Here is a 19,695-nt window from a genome sequence, read left to right on the forward strand (position 1 = left end):
AGTGCTATATGTTGTATCCCTTGAGATTTTTTGCCTAATCTCCTCAAATAGACTAAAGTAATCACAATTCATATTATAATTGGCAAATGCAATAAAATGAATCACAGAAATAATATACTATGCATGTAAATGGATACATTCTATATTATCCATAGTGCACATAAGTGGTTGTTTGATTGTGGTTCAGGCTTCTTGATGTAAGGTCAGTGGTTCAAATCTTAGAGTATACATTAATACAACTAGAAAGCCATCTCCTACTGTAAAATTCTCCTACATAAGATTTCCCTGGGAAAATATATATATATTTGTGTGTGAATGCAAATTTGGTGTAATGGTTATGTAACCAGCCTTTCAACTAACAAAATTTCAGTTGACAACAATAGAACAGCAACGCCAAAAACAAACGGGTGAATTTGAAAAGAAATAGATTTTTTAAAACTACTCGTATCAAAAAACCTGTAAATTAAATCAGTTTACTTGTTACTTTAAGACTGCTCGCCAGCTTTTGAAAATTCTGTCCCATCTTTTAACACTAGCAGGTCTGAAAATAATACTAAAAAGTTTTCCATAATTGGGACTGTGGCCCGGAATTAATTAAGTGGTCACATATCTATCTGTATTTTCATTTTGGCAAAGATCTTGTAATTAATTTTTGAGTATATCCTGTTAACAAACAAATATACAAACAAACAAACAGACAAACACATGCGATCGACTACATATACCTCCTTGGCGGAGGTAAAATATGTTGTGCAGTTCTTGTAATTTGCCAGGCTTTCAAATCTAGATTCAGTGAACAATATTACTGTAGGCCAGCAAAACCTACTTCCCTCCTACTTCTTAAATCCTTCTTAAGCTAGGCACGAAATAGACTTGTTTATTTTGATATTTCAGTTTATGCATCCCAGTCCTATTCCCAATCGGATGCAGTACCGTAATTCAGGTCTTTGAAATTTTCATTGGTTAATTGATTTTATTAAATGTGCGACTGAGAACTGCCATCGTCTTATTTCAATTCAGTTCCGATCTGAGGAATATTACAAATAATTACGAATTAAGTTGAAGCGATCGCATCTGTTAGCAAACCAGACAGGAAAGTTCTATAACCTCTTATTTAAATTCTTTCTCCAATCAGAATTCAAAGTGTAATTCTTTTTTTCAACTTTGTGCTCTAGTTTTCTTTGTAGTTTATTACGTGTAAGTAATGTGCTCTATATTGATGTTAATGGTAACATTTGCATAAGGAATTGATTGACAGGTTTTAAAAAGACAGTTGGTACTTGACAGTTATTTTAAGTACAGTGCTACATAGCATTAGATTAGTTGATTTAATTGGAACAACGCTAGAGCCCCTTGATAAAAACTGACACAGATTCATAATAGTTGTATGCTCTCAAAATTAGTACATCAATGAAAACATTAGTAGTACATACACAAATGTTAAGTCATGAACTAAAAGGATTCATTGACATTTAACTAATCATATCAACTTTGATGATAATTTTAATTGAAGAAACGTACAAAAACTAATAACTAATATTAGTACACGACCATTAGCACATACGTAACTAGGAACAAAAAGTCTTGTTAGTTTAATTGTTGTCAAAGGGAACGTTGGGGAACTTTAGGGCATTTAGTATATTAAAAGTTGCATTATTTTTTTTTCTATTATATTTTATTTTTTTCATAAACAGTATATACCATATTTTTATAACTAAAGCTCAAGTATTTTTTACAGGTGCCAATCTTAAATATTGTTAATGTATATTTATTAGTTATCCGCTTGGTATACCAAGCGGATAACTCCTTGTTATTGTATGGGATCAATAGTTTTTTTCTGTATTATTCTTGGATCCTTCCTTCCTTTTTGTGAGTCGCGTTTCTCTAAAATGTGTAAACATAACATTTCATAACTTTGACAACATATGGGCATTTACGTGAAGTTGTGCACCTCCTATTTTTGAATGACGTCATAGTTGCGCAACGTGACTTACGCGCAATTTTATGAATTTCAATGATTGATTATAGATTAAAAACCAAAAGTCATTTAGTATTGACACTTTGACAAAATTTAAGTCATATCAGGGGCAAACTTTCTACGGATTAAAAATGGCATGTTTCACAAGAAGTTACGCGCGCACGCGCATTTAAAATTTCAAAATGCGCAAAATTAATTTCTAATCAACTTTTTATGCGTTTCTTGTCATTTTGAGCATGTCAAAAATTCCCACGGGCGCGCAATTTTTTACGCACGCGGTGCGCACGTAGCGTTAAAAACATATTTTTTTCTCTTGAATTATATTTTTCAAGTCTTTCCTAGTAATTTTGAAAACAATTTAGACCTTTTCCAGTTTAAATAACGCCATACGAACACGTTGAATTAGACAATTCGTGCGCGTTTTTTATGAAAAAGCTTAAAAAATCGTCAAAATTATGTCTTTTTTTAAACAGTCATAGTTTCTAAAGTAAACCGTGAACCGTTTATTTTTATTACAAAATCTAGAAGTTGATGAGTTGTAGATATCGGATCATGCATCGATAAGGCTAAAAAAACATTGTGACGTCATCGTATGGCCACACGAATGTAAAAATTAGGATTTTTGTCTCTTTCGTTATTGCTCATCACATTCAATGGAGCGCATCACACTTATCTGTATTCCTTTTTCTCCTAAATTTATATATTGTGTAGGTCAATCAACTTTCTTTAGCATGAGATAAAAATATTTTAATTTTTATGACGTCATCATGCCTAAAAATTTTAATTACGTGGGTCATTAATTTCATCTTTACAGTAAATTTTAATCTGTAATAGCTCGTAAGAATAAAATGTGATAATCACGATTAAAACGTTTTCTGGAAGCTATTGGATTGTAGATACGAATTCATGTAAACATTTTGCCAATCGGATGTTGTGACGTCATCATATGGCCAGTTGAATAAAAAAAGTCGTATTTTCATATTTTGCGTAATAGTTCATCACATTTAAAAGGGTGCGCATCTATATTTTACGTATTCAAATTTCTTCTACACGTTAATATGTTGTTCCTGAGATAATTTCCTCCAGAAATTGCTATTTAAGTGTTTCATTTTGATACCGTCGCCATGTTAAAAATTGGAATAAATGGCGGGTCCCGTAATTTCACCTATTCTACACTGTATGTAATAATGTATACAGATTATACTCTTTGCATGTATATACTATATGACACAAATTGACAGAATTCAGCACTAACAGCATATCATATTCTTCAGTTCTTGTCATAATGCCATAATCTTTATCTGTGTGCAATATTCCAACGTATGACGTGCACGTGGCGTTTGTCGTGGTGCGGATAACTAACTCGTCAAAGTGACGAGTTTCATGTCTAGTTTATTATTTCTTTTTACTGGATTGCATTTTTAGTAATGTAGTACTGCTTCAAAATGGTCCAGTTACAAGGTTTAAAAGAACAGAAAAGTTATAAAATATATACAGAAAAAGAAAAGCATACATAATTTGAAAAATATATACAGAAAATTTAAAAACAAATTTTCTTTTCTATAAAAGACATACATATAATAAACAAATAAAACTACTGAAAAACTGGAAAATACTGTTGTGCAAATAAATAGGAATAGCTTTTAAATGAAACCTGTAATTTATGGTTTCCGGCCTACTGTAAAACTAAATATACCACCATACAGTACTCTATAAATAAATATAAAATCAGATACAAAATGAACAACGGAAAAAAATGTGAATTTATCTGCAATTATGTACAACAATAAAATATTTGCAAACAAAATCGTTACTTCTAATTTTGGAAACAAAAATAATAAAATGTTGTTTTATAGTGTTCAATCTAGTTCTGTGTTTGTTTCTTCATTATTAAAGCTCTGTTTACAGTATCAAACTTTATGTAACAAAAAAATGTGATGTGCCCATATATGGACATGATGATGTCATATCACTACCATATTTGGGAATATCACTACCATATTTGCGCACATCACACTTTTTTTGTCAAACTAGTTTGATAGTGTAGACAGAGCTTAATAATAAATAATATCATTATAATAATAATCTTCACAGTTGTTTATCGTAAGAACATCACACCATATTGCTATAAAAATAAATCAATTTGATTTGAACATTAATGTGATGCAAATGCTACAATTTCTATGCTATGAGGCGCCAAATGTAAATTTCTTATTTCAATCAATTGTTAATATAAATATAGTTCTTATGAATGGTTGAAGTTATTATTTATATATATAATACTTTTTATTTATCAATTTAATCATATAAATAATAAAATGTTTAAAGTTATCCTTTATAAATAAATTATAATAATTCATAAATATTACAATTAATAATAATAATATTGAATATAATGTTTTAAAAGAAAAACATATCAACAATTATATATTATTATATCAATCAAATTTTATTTTAAATAATGATTTATATATTGTGCTAAATTATAAATATATCGTTGGCGCCTCATACTGTACGGTTATATGATACCTGAGTAAAAAAGTAATTTCATTTTTTTTTTAAATGTCATCAAAGTTATATCGTGAAGAACTGTGTGAATTGGTCAGTGAGCCATACACTAGAGAATTTCAACTGTAACATAGATATGTATTTTAGACATTATTGAGAAAAGTGGCATTGAAAACATGGGACAGGTCTAGCCAGCATCACATTCAATTAAACCTTTTTTACTTTATTTATTCTTTATTTAACCACATTGAACCGCTAGTAGAAATAGAAAAATTATGATGTTTTGTGAAATATAATGCCTTGGTATGTAGTTTCCTGGTACTGAGTGTGGCAGATCGAGTCACGCTCGAACTAGGATTTTGTTATTGGTAAGATTGTAACCACTACGCTACAGTGTCAATACTTAGAATTACAGTTATAGTAAAAAAAAAATGTTTATTATGGGAATAAGCTACAGGATATAAACTTTTAGTGGCTCCATTAAAATTGTTAATTTCGACTACAGAGCTAGGTGTTGTATTGTAGTTGATGCATTTTAAAGAAATAAATTGCATTATCAAAATATAACCGCCTTTGGATGTTTACTAACATTTTAACAATTTATCGGATATTTCTTTCTTTATATCATATCTTTTGAATAGAAGAAAATGGTCTATATATAATAGCAAATAAATATTCTCCTCCAGTAGCCTACAAATGTTCCTACTTTAGTGGAAACAACCTAAAAAAAACACTGATGACAGCCAGTTTAAGGATTACATTAAGTACGATGTTTAATGCATTTTGGTGATTATATATGTTTCCTTTCATGTTTTATATGTAGCCGAGAGCATTAAACTTTTAAGTTCATAAACATTGGCAAATAAAGTAAATCTACTGAGCTGACAAGAGAAACAGCTTACCAATAAAATAACATAAATTTAGGTAAAATGGTATGATCACGACTATTAATGGATTTATTGAACATTTTCAGTGCTTTATTAGAGAACCTACATAGAAAAGTTTTAAAGAACTACACAAGGGTCATCCATAAGATCATTTTCACCTGGCCTTCTGGGCCAGTATTAAAAGCAGTTTTTTTTTTTATTTGCCATCAATAATTTTAACATGTAATGTGAAATTTCTGTGAAAAATTGATTTGCCAAAATCAGGCCAGACGTTTTACAGGCATGCAAGGTTAAATAATGGCCATTGGCCCGCAGACCTGTACTAAATCAAACGCTGAGACCTGTACCAAACAAATTTGAAATTGAAATATGATGAATCTTAATCATACAAAAGATATCATATAGTACTTTAACAATAATGATATTTAATAATTAATAATTTCTTAGGAAGCTACACTTTTGAAAAAAATGGCACACTGAGTAAAAAAAGTGTGTCGAGAGTAATTTTACTTTCTAAAAATGAAATAAAAAAGTGATTAAAACTAACTATAACTTAGAAATCGTCAGTATGACAAACTTAGTCCCATTTAATATTGAACAAAGCTACAATTGAATGGAGTTATTAAAGTTATTAACCCCTCCTTCCCTACAATGTGTGACGTTTTGTAAAATAATACATATATTACTTTAAAAACATTAAACCAGGTCATTCCTTGTCTTAAATGTATGTTTTATGGTAAATTATGATAAAAAGTGAGAAACAATGCACTACCTAAGTAGCTCGCGGCGAATGACCCCTCGTGGACGGTCTTTAGGCCTAGCCTAGCTAGGCTTAGTTTTGTAGGCATCGGTAAACATCGGTACGCTAGCTATATACCTAGCCTGTATAGTTGCTGCATTAATTGTCTTTCTATTTTGATACATCTGTTGATACAAATTGGGGAAAACCTGGTATTTCTTCCATTTGTTTTGGCCTCACGATCGATCGAAAAGTGGGTGAACAGAAGAAAAACAAAAATATCAATCCGTGCGCAATGCATTTTGGGATTTATAGCGGGCCGTTAAAATTATTAGAATCAACTTATTTTTCACATTTTTAACCGTTTAAAGACAAAAAAGTTATCTCAATAGGACCATATAATATTTATTTTTACATTAAATGTAGTTTGTGACTTTAAATTAGATGTAAAACACGTAGGGAATGGGACTTTAAATACATATAAAGCAAGTACAGAATATATCATACAGTACAAAACATAATAAAAATTGAGAATATATACAATCTTGATAACTAAGTTGAGAACTTTAGAAAAAGAAGCATTTTGACTATCATAGAAATGATAATGATCAACAAAGAAGTAATATGTGACTCTGTAATATATCGAGTGGTCAACCGGCATTTTAACTACCAAAACATATAACGCAATTGTAATGATATTTGCAAAGTAATGTAAAAGATAATACAATGTGTAACCAAACCATACTACTGAGCATTCTTGATATAATGTAACATTTTTGATATATACTTTTATTACATGCAATGTTGATACACAGAACTGTACTTTAAACTGCTATATTTAGATCATATAATAAAATTGTTCGTTGAAGCATGGCTGTTAGATAGTAATGATTATTTTACAATCATTGTGTACATCTTTCAACGATTTGTTGATAACTCGCATATTATTAGTATCTTTAGTAGTAGTCTTATAATTTACCAAAGTCTAAATAAATGAACTAGTGAAGAAAATGGAGATAGAGAAAGGAGATGATAAAGAAAAGATGGAAAAGTTTAAATAAATAAACTGGTGAAGAAAATGGAGATAGGGAAAGAAGATGATAAAGAAAAGATCATAGATGGGAAAGTTTAAATTAATACACTGGTGAAGAAATGTTGGTATGGAAAGAAGATGACTAAGAAAAGATGGAAAAGTTTAAATAAATAAACTGGTGAAAAAAATGGAGATACAGTAGGAAAAGAAGATGATAAAGAAAAGATGGAAAAGTTTAAATAAATAACCTGGTAAAGAAATGTTGGTAGGGAAAGAAGAAGACAACAAAATTTAAGAAAATCATGGTTTATACAAGACTGAATTCTATTTAAAATCTCTCAGAAAATCATCAGGAAGAAGTGGATACATGTTAAATAGCAACATTAAATTAATAATAATCAGCGAAAGCCCAAGGGAGAAAATTAATGATGAGTAGAAAATTCAACTGAATTAATTATAAACAAAAAACCATTTAGAATATTCATTAATCAACATTACTACTATTTTCCAGGATAATGCGATTATTCAGAAGTCATAAACTAATATTAACTTAATTTAACCAGAAAGCCGTTGGCTGGCAGACAATTAGCTTCCAATTGACTATTTTTCTTTAAATTACAATTTTTATCAGGTAAATAACTTTAAATAAATTAGATACAACTTTGTTCAAAAGTGAATAATTATTGTGACATTAAATGGCTTATTTAGCAACAAAATTATTGGGGCAATAATCATTAACTTAAGATTTTCTGTTGAGCACAAAAGTTCTCAATCAAATACGCCAAATGTATTTTATCATTTTCATCACAGGTAATGAGTTTGAAGAACATCAGATAAGTTATTTATTTAGCCAAAAATAGTTTTATCTAAAAACAAACAGGCCATGTCTAAACCATAGCAAATAATGATTATTTATAACGCATTCCAACTGTTATGTATAATGCTACATTAAATCATAATCTGTTTTCTGAAAGAACATTCAGAAGATTTAATTAAACTAGCATTTGGAATTTCTTTCTGGTGTAGTACATAAGTACTATATTTTACAGTTTTATTACACTGTGCCTAACATTGAAAAGAAACTAGAGCCACACATAAAAAACCAACAAATATTATTTTGTCCCACAGCTGATTTAGCACTACAGCTCCTATGGTACTAACTGTATACCTAGTCAAGCCTTTAGCCAGGATTTTTATAGGGGAGGGGGGAGGTGGAATTCGTTTTTTCACAAAGAGGGGAAAAAATCATTGGCCAAAAAATTGGCTAGAGTTCATAAAGCAAAGCTAAGCTGATCTGACGTCAGAGAAGCGATTAAAATCCTCCTTACTAGTATGGGGTCTATTCTATATTTGAATGGAAAACCTCTCATACAGAAAATAATGTGTAAATAGTTTTAAAAAGGTTACTTCTGTTTTCTAGAGCAAAAATGTAATGTTAAAAAAATTTCTATTGATCATACATTCCAATAATTATCGATCTATAGTTTCCCCTATGTTTCATAATTTTTGGGATTTTATTTGTGTTACACGAGCTTGCTGAAAATAAGCACTTTTTTATCAGTGGGGGGATAGGTCAAAATACACAGTAAAGTCTCTATTCTTTTGTACACACATTTTGTAGAGAGGCATTTTAAAAAGCTTGAAAAATAAACAGTGTGGTAAAAAATGTTATCAGATGACTAAATATAGGTAATATAACTTGAATTTTACATTTCTGGTATTTTTATTCAACTTCAGATTTTTATTTTCATGCTATAGCAAAAATTATCCACTGTATATCCACCATCTTTTTTTACCTTCTAGGGAGTCACCAGACATGTTTTTAAATTAGATTAAACTTACCTAACTACTGAAAAAAAGTCTTCTTGGTTTTTATGGCAGAAATTTGCCAAATTTTGTATTTTACCATATTAAAGGAAATTCATGTTTTTTTGTCTTGATTTCTGTTACAAATATTTGATTTATGTACAATTAACCAGATATTATAGTTAAAATTCATGCCTGCTGTACCTGAGCTTTAAAGATATGAATACCTACTAAACAGAAAATTACAATAATGACTTAAAACCAAAGTTTAACACCACTAAAGTAAAAATAATATGCATGTGTATATGCACAACATTTCAGAAAAGCAGTCTGTCTTCAAACAAGCTTTAATAAAATAACTATAAAGTGCCAACTATCATGTCCTAATTCCCTGTTACGCAACTTATGGGTCACGACCTAATTGTGCGTTTTATTGGGTCATGGAATTGTGTCATGAATTTGGGATGATACGCAAGAACCTAAGAAACATACTGTAATTATTTTTCATCAACAAATATCCACAAGAAAATAAAATCACAAATCTGCAAATGGGAAAAAACTAGTGAGTATAATTAGTGATGGTTGTGGTGTATAAATAATAAGCTGTATTAGTATTAATTACCTAATAGATATTTACATTTTTTCATAAAATTAAAATATCCCAAAGTTGATCATTGATCAAGACTAAAACCAAATTATCAAATCATGAACAAATCATAAGAAATGTATTTCGAATATGAATTTGAAGTGAATTTGAAGTATTGAAACCAACAAAGACAAGCTTGTATGCATAACTGTAGATAGGTCCAGTTACAAGTAAATGACAAGGGATGAAATGGACCAGAACAACAGGCTAATGCCTTATTAGTACTGAAATAAAAATTATTTGTTTACTTAACAGAAATAACCATGGATAGTGTTTTGTATCTATGAGAAAAATTCTGAAACAGCCAATACCAGGATTTGAACCAGGAATTCTATGAAAGCAACATTGCTAATAAATACTACTTGTTTCATTTGTTAATATTATTTGAATAAATATAAATGAGCGTAGACTAATCTGTTCAACCCCGACCTTCCAAGTATTTAATACCAATTTAATGAGACAAAACTCAGAGAATAATGTAATCAAATTTGAGAGAAATGCTCTTTAATGATTAAACCAGAAAATGTGAAATGCTTGGCTCCTGCTATTCACATTCAGTTCTAGAATAAAAGTCAATCAAGTCAAGCACTCCAGGTCTGTTTGATAACTACGGTGGTCGTGTGGTCCTATTTTCCCGGAATTCATCGGGCTACTGTAAGAAACATTTTGGATTTTCTCTTTTTTCTGTAGATATGTTGTTATTATTAGAATGTTATAAACGCATTCATTTCCATTAACTTTTTGTAACATTGGGTCTCAAACCCACAGCAAACTTAAAACTGTTCAGAAGGATACAACGCAAGAGCGTACAGGTGACACAAGCAATTTGACCAATTACAAGCAAGTTTGGATTAACTGTTGTTTGTGACTAGTCATATCACTTGTGACTGGTCACTTGAGATCTTTGCATTGGTGACACAAGTGACATTTCAAATGGTAACAAAAATTGAGTATTATGCCAGAGTTGTGCAATCTGCTATTCTTTCACAGGAAGTGGAATGAACATATCAGTTTAATATTAATAACTCCAATTGTGCTCAAATTACTCATGATAACTAATAAATTTAGAGTAAATCATAAATCAAATATGGATTTAACTAACTGTAATATTTATGATCTTAGCAGTAATTCACACATGAGTCACTACTGTTGATTCAACAATGTATAATTGCTTCTAGATACAGGTTTCCTAACAGCTTATTAAATTACCAAATTCGTCTAGGGGGTCCTAGACCTATCCCTCCCATAACCAAATGATGAAGTCTGTCGAACAATTTCAGATCTCTCGGCTTGGTATCTATGAGTGCCCTTAATACAGTACAGATGTTCCATAGAAGAGGGGTTCCACGGTATCAAAGATATGGTACGCCAAATTCTTTATAAAAATTACATTCAGACATGCAGACAGTTTTTGGCTAGCCTAAGGTCTAGTGAGACTACTGTAGTTGACTTTAACCACATCATTTTCACACTTTTACAACTTCAAGTACAATCAAGTTTGACCTTGGTTTTAATTTTGTAATAATGATTACATTTTAATGTTTAAAGTCTATACACACATTTCTGAATATTAATGTGAAAAAGATAACTACAAATTTGAAAGTTTTTTTTTGCTGAATTTCAAACAGGTCCACTATAATTGATTAGGTGATACCAAGGGATTTATGCCTAGTGCAGTAAACAATTCAGAAAACATTTCATAACAGACCTCCAATAAATAATTTTAACATTTTTCCCAATATTTCCAGTGACCTTCCTTTTTCTGCTTCCACTAAAAAAGCATTTTTTCCCAATGAATTTGAATACATTAAACACCACCATCTACAGTACACTGTATTCAATTTATTATATTTGTTGATGCACGGTATTTTGTTTAAATACCACCCTCAATGTTTGGATGTATTCTTTTCCAATCATAGCATCCACTTTAAGGTTTGGCCACTATTTTGCAATAGTGTTAGTATAAAAGAGGGCATTGTCCTTTTAGTATTTAAATGGTGTCATTTATAAAGTTACTACGAATGATGACGCAAAATAAGTTAATTCCATTTAAAATCAATTACATTATCATTTAGTAGATTTTCTGTGATAATAAACGTGAGGTATATTGATTTTTGAGTGAATCATTTTTTAATAATTGATTCAAATAGTATTAATCATATTCAAACACCTCTTTGTGAGGATTGGTCATATTTTGTGGCTGGCAAATGGGAACTAAGTTGGAGACACGCTTTTGCATGTGTACTATCAGTCAACTCTCCCAATACTGGACACTCTGAAAACTGGATCCCAATACCAGACTTTTCTTGAGGGCCAAAAGGTCCCAAATTCATTTTTACCATTAAAAACACATTCTGAATACCAGACTTTCCGGAAAACAAGACATATTTGGCCATCACAAAGGTGTCCGGTATTGGGAAAGATGACTGTATTAAAAAGATAATTAAAATTTTCACACACTTAAAAAGTTATACTTGGCTATGAATTATTAGAGATTTCAATTAGGTTACATTTATTTCAAATATTTTGTAAAACTTTAAATGTATATTTTGAGATTTTAAATTTAAACTGAAGATTGTAATCTGCATTATTTTAAATTTAAAAAAAATAATTTTCTTTTGGTCTTTTTAAAATAAAAAAAAATGGCTAGCTTCACCCTTTACTTCCTATGGATCTGTCATCTCACACTCTATGATAACCTTCCTGTACATCACATCAATAAGTTTGACATTTTATCAATAAAGTGTGAATGCAAATACAGTTTCTAAATTTATAATACAGTTGTATTACATCTTCCTAAAGTGAAGAACAATTTATTTTAAGTATGAAAATGAATTAATCAATCAAACTACATCAAAATGTCTCATTTATCCAAAACCTATAGCAGTCTTCCCTCAAGATATGGAACAGTCTAAGCTAAGAAATATGAATATTTTAATAACACTATGAATTACAGCTTATAAACATTAGAAGGAAGTTAAATTTGATATTCCGCAGTAAATGATTTATTCACACGACACGACCAGTGGAGCACGACCGACATTCTATCCAGTTCTAAAAAATACATGGTCCACGACAATCAAACAAATATATCCAATCTGTATGTTACATTTCATATATGATATGTTAAAATACTTTACATTAAGGAACTTATATACCATATATACCAAACAGTAGTACTGTACTCGCACACATTTGAAGGCCCTTCAGTAGCGAGAAAACTTTATCCTCCACTCCTTCTGGTCCTCCAGGAAAAGAACCATCCCTGTAAAATTACTTGCTACAGTATCCTCATTGTTCATTTATTTTTTTTTAAAATATCGATATCTATATTTATTCAATCAAAAACAGTTTATAGAAAAACAAACCAAAATTGCAAGAATTTGACCCAAACTTTATGATTTTCCCTCTGGTATCATAACAATATATCTAGTTTCAATAGTACTTTTCTTTGTAGAATTTACCCACTGGGAACTACGTAAATAACAAAGTATTATCTCAGCCATGAGATTTATCAGTGAAATCTATTATATTTTCATATTATATCACATTCCATACTTTCTTCAATAGGTTTCAACTTTCATTTTAATCAGCTTGCTATAGGATAAAAGAGGAATGTAGAAATGATTTGGGAAGATTCACAATACACACAGTAGAGTAACTACTGGCTCAGCCATGCCTAGAAAGAGATCTGATTTGGGAAGATTCACAATATATCTAGTAGAGTAACTACTGGCTCAGCCATGCCTAGAAAGAGATCTTATGAACTTACAATTGATAACAGTGGAATAACAAGAGATGGTATAGGAACAACGGGGTTCACCCATAAAATACTGTAGAGTTTTTGCATCATACTACTAATTCAAACTTTTAACTACATGATTTTTTACCAAAATACTTAAAAAAATGACTTTAATATCAATGTCAACTAATAACGGCATTTTTATTTTGGTCTATAATTTTTCATTTAATGGATGGCTGTTAATTTGTAGGCTTTGTGCATACTTTTGGGTCTGTGTTAACTTGTTGAACTTTGTGCAGTTTATCATTGGTATCACTATCACTGTATGAATGCTGGATATGTGTTGTGCATTTTTCACTGAACAACATCTAGCAACTTTAACATAACTCTTGGTATAACTGTGTAATTTTCTTTTCAGATAGAAATTTCAGTTTCATTAATAAACAAGTTTCTATGTGTCCGTCAGATCACTATCAAGATTTCATCTACAAAGCTATTTATAACAAGTCTGTTTCAAATCCACACTGTAATACCCTACAAGCCTGTAGCAAGAGTAGGAGTGTTGATGATTCTAACCCCAGTTTTTGCTATAAAGTGCCCTTTCCAGTAAATACCGTAGGCCAAATAAGCTCAGCTAATGATTATTTTTTTAATTAGGAAAAACAACCTCCTCTATAAAAATCATGGCTACTAAAGCTTGTGCTCACTGAAAATATAGTATTTAGTTTTCATTCAATCTCTAGTTGTTCTACCAATTTACAATCCCAAAATCTCTTTTCTATGCATTTGAAAACCCTGTATCTGTATACACAAAACATATACCACACTTTTTCAAGTATCAGCATTTTCTAGCTGAAAATATATTCACACAATTTTAATTATGCAATATACATTATACAATATTACATATGTGGCTTGCCATGAGTCGCAGGCAGAACTCATGTGAAGAATGCTCCCCAAGAGAGACTTATGGCTTGATCACTTATTATTACTGAATTATCATTTTTTGAATAGCTTTCTGTTGACGATATTCATAATATTAGAAGGTTTTTCAAAAAAAACTTTATTTTACCGAATGCTTTTAATACTGTAAATGTACTTTTAAATATCTTTTTAATATTTTTTTTTCATTATAATCAATACATATTTGTTTCAGAAAACAGAAATACTAAAGAAACATATTATAAAATTGATGTCAGGATCATCTAGAAAGTGTGGGAGCACATGTCATTGTAAATATAAATATTTGGTTCCGTTTTTTAATATCCTTTTGTACATTTTGGGTATTGTGTACACACAAATAAAAATGTCATATTCTTTCCTTAAGCTTTGTCTACTCTATGAAACTATAAATTTGACCAAAAAAAAGTGTGACGTGCCCAAATATGGTACTGATATACCCAAATATGGTAGTGATATGACATCGTCATGTCCATGTATGGGCACATCACATTTTTTTGACACATAAAGTTTGATAGTGTAGACAGAGCTTTAAAATAAAGGTTATTGTTTCACAAGAAAAGTCCTCTACTATATCTGGTGCAATTGATTGTTTAATTAATTTAATTTGTAAATTTATGAGTACCCTGAAGTTTGATTGGCTTTTCTCCAGTTTTTTAATTTTTTGTTGTCTCTTTTCTATGTAATTATGAAGCACAAATAGCTTGTGACGTATTGGCTCTATGCTGTCAAATTGTATGATTTTATAAGTAGGCCTTCATTTATTTCTGAACACAGTTCTCAGATACTATTATTTTGTTTGTTTCATTATATTCTTATAATTATACTGTACTTTTTAGTAATAATTAAATTACATGCTTTTTATCAACATTTTCTGTCTGATAGAAGAGAAATTTACTGTTGTACCTTCGATCTATTGTATCAACAAAAAAGAAAAAATTCCCTTCTATAATATTAGGATCCAAATGAAATTATTTCGCCTTAATACTATTAATTGCTGTTTTACCATGACTGATTAACATGATTTAAAGAAGGCCAACCATTTGTGTATAGTTAAATAATCAAATTTCAACAAAAACAATTCTATATTTAATTATGCGCCTTTTCCTTGCATTAAACTCGATTAAATTACAATTGCTGCCATCATCAAACATCATGCATTATCAGATCATCCCACAAGACACAGGTAGTACTATAACCTTTAAGATATCTCTGATGAGTCACAGAAAAGAAGTTAATAATCATGTTGATGTGAGAATATTACTGCATGCAATCTGGAGACCGTTCAAGTTGAATTCAAAGCTGAAAATGATCTTAATTAATGATAATGTGCATTTATAATTTATGGACAAATCACAATAGGACTTACCTTCTCAAATAGCGGCTTCCACTTCTGTTATGCAAATCACAGGTGGTCAATATATAGAAATACAGGTGTTGGATGTTAAAACAGTTGAAAATACACGTGGCAGTTGTTGAGATACAGGTGGCAATATTGAAATACAGGTGGCACAGGTATTAGAAAACCAAGTTATCACCATTATGAAAATCATGACAAAATATGAAAGAGAATAGGAAAAATAACTTAATTACATTAAATAACTTGTTATCCTTTAGTAAATAATATGTACTTAAAAATGATCTAAATATAAAATAAAGAACTCCTAATTTCATGATTTGAAATCATTTCAAAAATGATTTTTTACCTCCGCCAAGGAGGTATGTAGTTTGTATTGTTTGTTAGCAGGATTACTCAAAAAGTAATTACACGATCTTTACCACCACCAAGGACCACTCCATTAGATTTTGGAGGCAATTTGGACTACGGTCCCAATTCTGGACCACTTTTTATTATTATTTTCAGACCTGCTAGTGGTAAAAGATAGGACACAATTTTCAAAAGCCGGCGAGCAGTCTTTCAGTAACAAGTAAACTGAAATTAATTTTTGTACAAATGGCAATAGTTATAATTTGTGATTTGTAATTTTAAAACATAATTTTAATGTACAGGTTTTTTGATACGAGTAGTTTTTAAAAAACCTATTTCTTTTCAAATTCACCAGTTTGTTTTTGCCGTTCCTGCTCTTTTGTTAGTCAACTGAAACTATTGTTTAGTTGAAAGGTTGGTTACATAAACCTTTATACCAAACTCGCATACACATGCTTGTAGTAAAATTAGCCTAACTCACACACAGCATTAAGACATATATATATATTTGTTTTTTTCCCAGAAAAATCTTATGTAGAACTTTTACAGTAGGCGGAGGTATGTACAGAGTGGCTTTCTAGTTTTTTAATAATTTGATCAAATCTAGTCAACACTATTTCAAACAGCAATTTTTGTAAAAAAAAAATAGTTTTTTTGTCAAATTAACAAGTTAAATATGAATTGAAGGCACTTTGAAAAGGAAAAGTAATTTGAAAGTCGGTAAGATAAGATAATAGGATTTTAAGTTCAATAAAAATGTGTACACATTACAAATGTAGGGTAAATGACATAATTCCATTGAGAGCTGGTACATTATCAAATTACTAGTGATACTATTTATAATGCATTTTCCTCATAAAATCTTTATTGCATAAAGTAATTTTTTTTATCAATGTCAACCGCAGATCTGATTAAAGTATGTTCCTGAAGCAGAATCTCTTTTGACTTTGTTCAAGTCTGCAAATAGGCCTTCTAACTTTGTGAGAAAGCCCTGTCTACACTATCAAACTAGTTTGACAAAAAAGTGCAATATGGTAGAAATATGCCCAAATACGGTAGTGATATGACATCATCATGTCCATACTGTATATTGATTGGCACATCACATAAAGTTTGATAGTGTAGACAGAGCTAAACTTAGCTTAGTGATGAGAAATGGTGACATACTATACTGCACATTCAAAGATATACAAGAGAAGGATCTGTTAGTGTTAGAAGTTGAAGACTTTAGTCTTTGCTGAGATGTTACTCTAGTAGTCACTCTTATATGAAAATATGTAACACGTTTTATTTAAAGAAAGTAAAAGTCTAATTATATTCATTATTTAAGGAATTCAGTAAGGACCAAAATATAGCTATAATTCTTATTTTTGGTTGTTCTGTTTCACTGGATCATGTTTGTAAAATAATTAACCATACATATTAAACAAGACAATTTTATAAGAAGTAAATGCAAGTATTTTAACATCAGAAATTTATATAAAAACTAGTCCAAAATTCTTTTTTTTGTGTGATGTATATGCTATCCTTTTTATTCTTATAATATGCATATTGCAAAAGTAGAGAATAGACCATATACAGCAAGCTATATTCTTTTTCACTATTGTTATAAATAATTTCCAATTTCATGTTGGGTCTATGTACAAAAGCACACAATTTGGACAACTGCCAAACTGCAAAATAACAATTAAAGGACATTTCCTACTGTTTACACATTATCATTCCACTTCTCATTATTTTCATATAAAGCTCTGTCTACACTATCTGTGACAAAAGAAGTGCAATGTGCCCAAATACTGTAGTGATATTCCCAAATATGGTACTAGTGATTTGACATAATCATGTCCATATATGGGCACATCACATTTTTTGTCACATAAAGTTTGATAGTGTAGACAAAGCTTTAAGTTTAGATATTAATGTTACCTCATCAAAGGTTGTTGGCATAGGATATAATTCTTGGGTGTCATTCTGTGTAATATTTGTAGTTCCTTTATCTCCAACCATAGACAATGCCTGATAGTCACCATTAGGTACCCTGCCAATGGCTGTCAAAGATGTAGAGGCAACAGTCTGCATCTAAAAAAACAAGAAATGCATTACAGTTTTATCATTCGAATACTTTACCCCTATACCTTTTCAGTTTCAATTCTGGATCTGCCTAGAAATATTTTTGGAGCTAATGCACATTCGCATCCCCTGATAATGATGTCATTTAGGTTAGGCTGAAGTCACCTAACACCAACTAGTGGGGGAACCTGAACTCATCCTAAAGATAGTCTCACTTAGTTCAAAGGGGCATTGGTGCCTTATTTTTTATCCCCTTTGTGGGAAACAAGAATGTACTGTACTAAAACGTCAAAGCTGGATGGCGGTGGATGATGGCGCAGCCACATTAGCCACTGGACAGACGTCTTAAGGAGACAGTTAAAATAATATATAATTTCGAAGACACAGAGGGAAGAATAGCAAAGAAGCAAAATATAAAGAAATCATAGAATGCCAACCTACATCAGAAACTCTTGTTGAAGTCAAACAAAATGAAATTGAAGATGTCGAAGAACACTTTTAATACTGCCAGAACATTTCAAAATAGAAACAACAAATGATGTAATACATTTATTTTTAACTTTTTTAATTACTTCATCAATAAAGAAAGTTCAGGAAGATATAAAAAATGTAATCATGCACAATCAATAATTTAAAGTCAAAATCATCAGGCGTGGAGAAATTATGAGGTATAAAAAAAAAGAGCTCAGGGCATAAATTTAAAACTGGCGGTCTTTTGAGTTGAGTGACTGTGTTTATGATCAGGAAAAATTGAAGGGATCAGGATTTTGCGGGAACAAGGGGGGATGTTATGACAGTTGAACAGTTATTGTAATTCATTTCAGCGGATAGCATTTGATTGATGTGGTTAGTGTTATTCATTTGACGTATGAATATGATTGTGAATGCGATTTGCGCAATTTAAAATTAGAGGTTAAAAACTGGACTAAAATTATAAACAGTGTATAAGCCCGTTTATAACACATATAACATACATAGGCATACACAGCGTATATTTTATTCAGTCAAAAAACTGTCAAATTAAAAAATATCAAGAAATAAAAGATTTTTGCTTAGATAATAATTAATAAATACACTTATAAAAGTAGATTGTCTAACAAAATATATACGTTGATGTGTCAAAATCAGCCTGGTTATGAAAAAATGTTAGTTTAATCTAAGAGAGTCATTTGGTACAAGGGGGTTAAGGTGGCACCCGACTTCAAGGCCATTTGTGATGACAGGTAGGTTCTCTAGATTAGACTTAGTTAGCCTAACTTTTGCCACCTTTATTTCCACTTCAATTCGGGTCAACGAATCTATACTAACACGATTAATAAGCCAGAATAGAAGCACTTACCTTTAATGTTGTAGAAAGCTAAGACATAACGACTATCAAAAGTATCAATTAGAAAATAAGTAAAAACCTAAAAATCTAGATTCCACCACAAACACAACAAACTGTCGTCTGCTTAATTCTAATGTTGTGGTTTTTGATGATGAGCACATGTATTCACTCAGCCGTGACCAACTATAGAGGGGGTGCTTTCAAATATTTATACGATCAGGCCGGGATTTGAGCTTGATATTGCATTAAGTCATAGAGATATTCTTATCTTATTATTCTTATCGTTAAGTC

At 30.5% G+C, this 19,695-nt stretch overlaps 1 protein-coding gene across 1 annotated transcript in view; it reads right to left on the bottom strand.

The window, feature by feature from the left end:
• The window catches only part of LOC144839530 (rhomboid-related protein 3-like), a 37,223-nt gene extending 17,557 nt beyond the window's left edge, over window positions 1-19,666 (bottom strand). Inside the window, exons 1-3 of the mRNA XM_078694936.1 lie at window positions 19,417-19,666; window positions 17,934-18,086; window positions 15,669-15,692 (exon numbers count right to left, since the gene is read on the bottom strand). Coding sequence (XP_078551062.1) covers window positions 15,669-15,692; window positions 17,934-18,086 — 177 coding nt within the window. The 5' untranslated portion in view covers window positions 19,417-19,666. The remainder of the gene's footprint in view (window positions 1-15,668; window positions 15,693-17,933; window positions 18,087-19,416) is intronic.
• Window positions 19,667-19,695: the final 29 nt, after the last annotated feature.

Source organism: Antedon bifida, chromosome 4 (genome assembly GCF_963402885.1).
Source record: "Antedon bifida chromosome 4, ecAntBifi1.1, whole genome shotgun sequence".
In the NCBI taxonomy this organism is placed as follows: Eukaryota; Metazoa; Echinodermata; class Crinoidea; order Comatulida; family Antedonidae; genus Antedon; species Antedon bifida.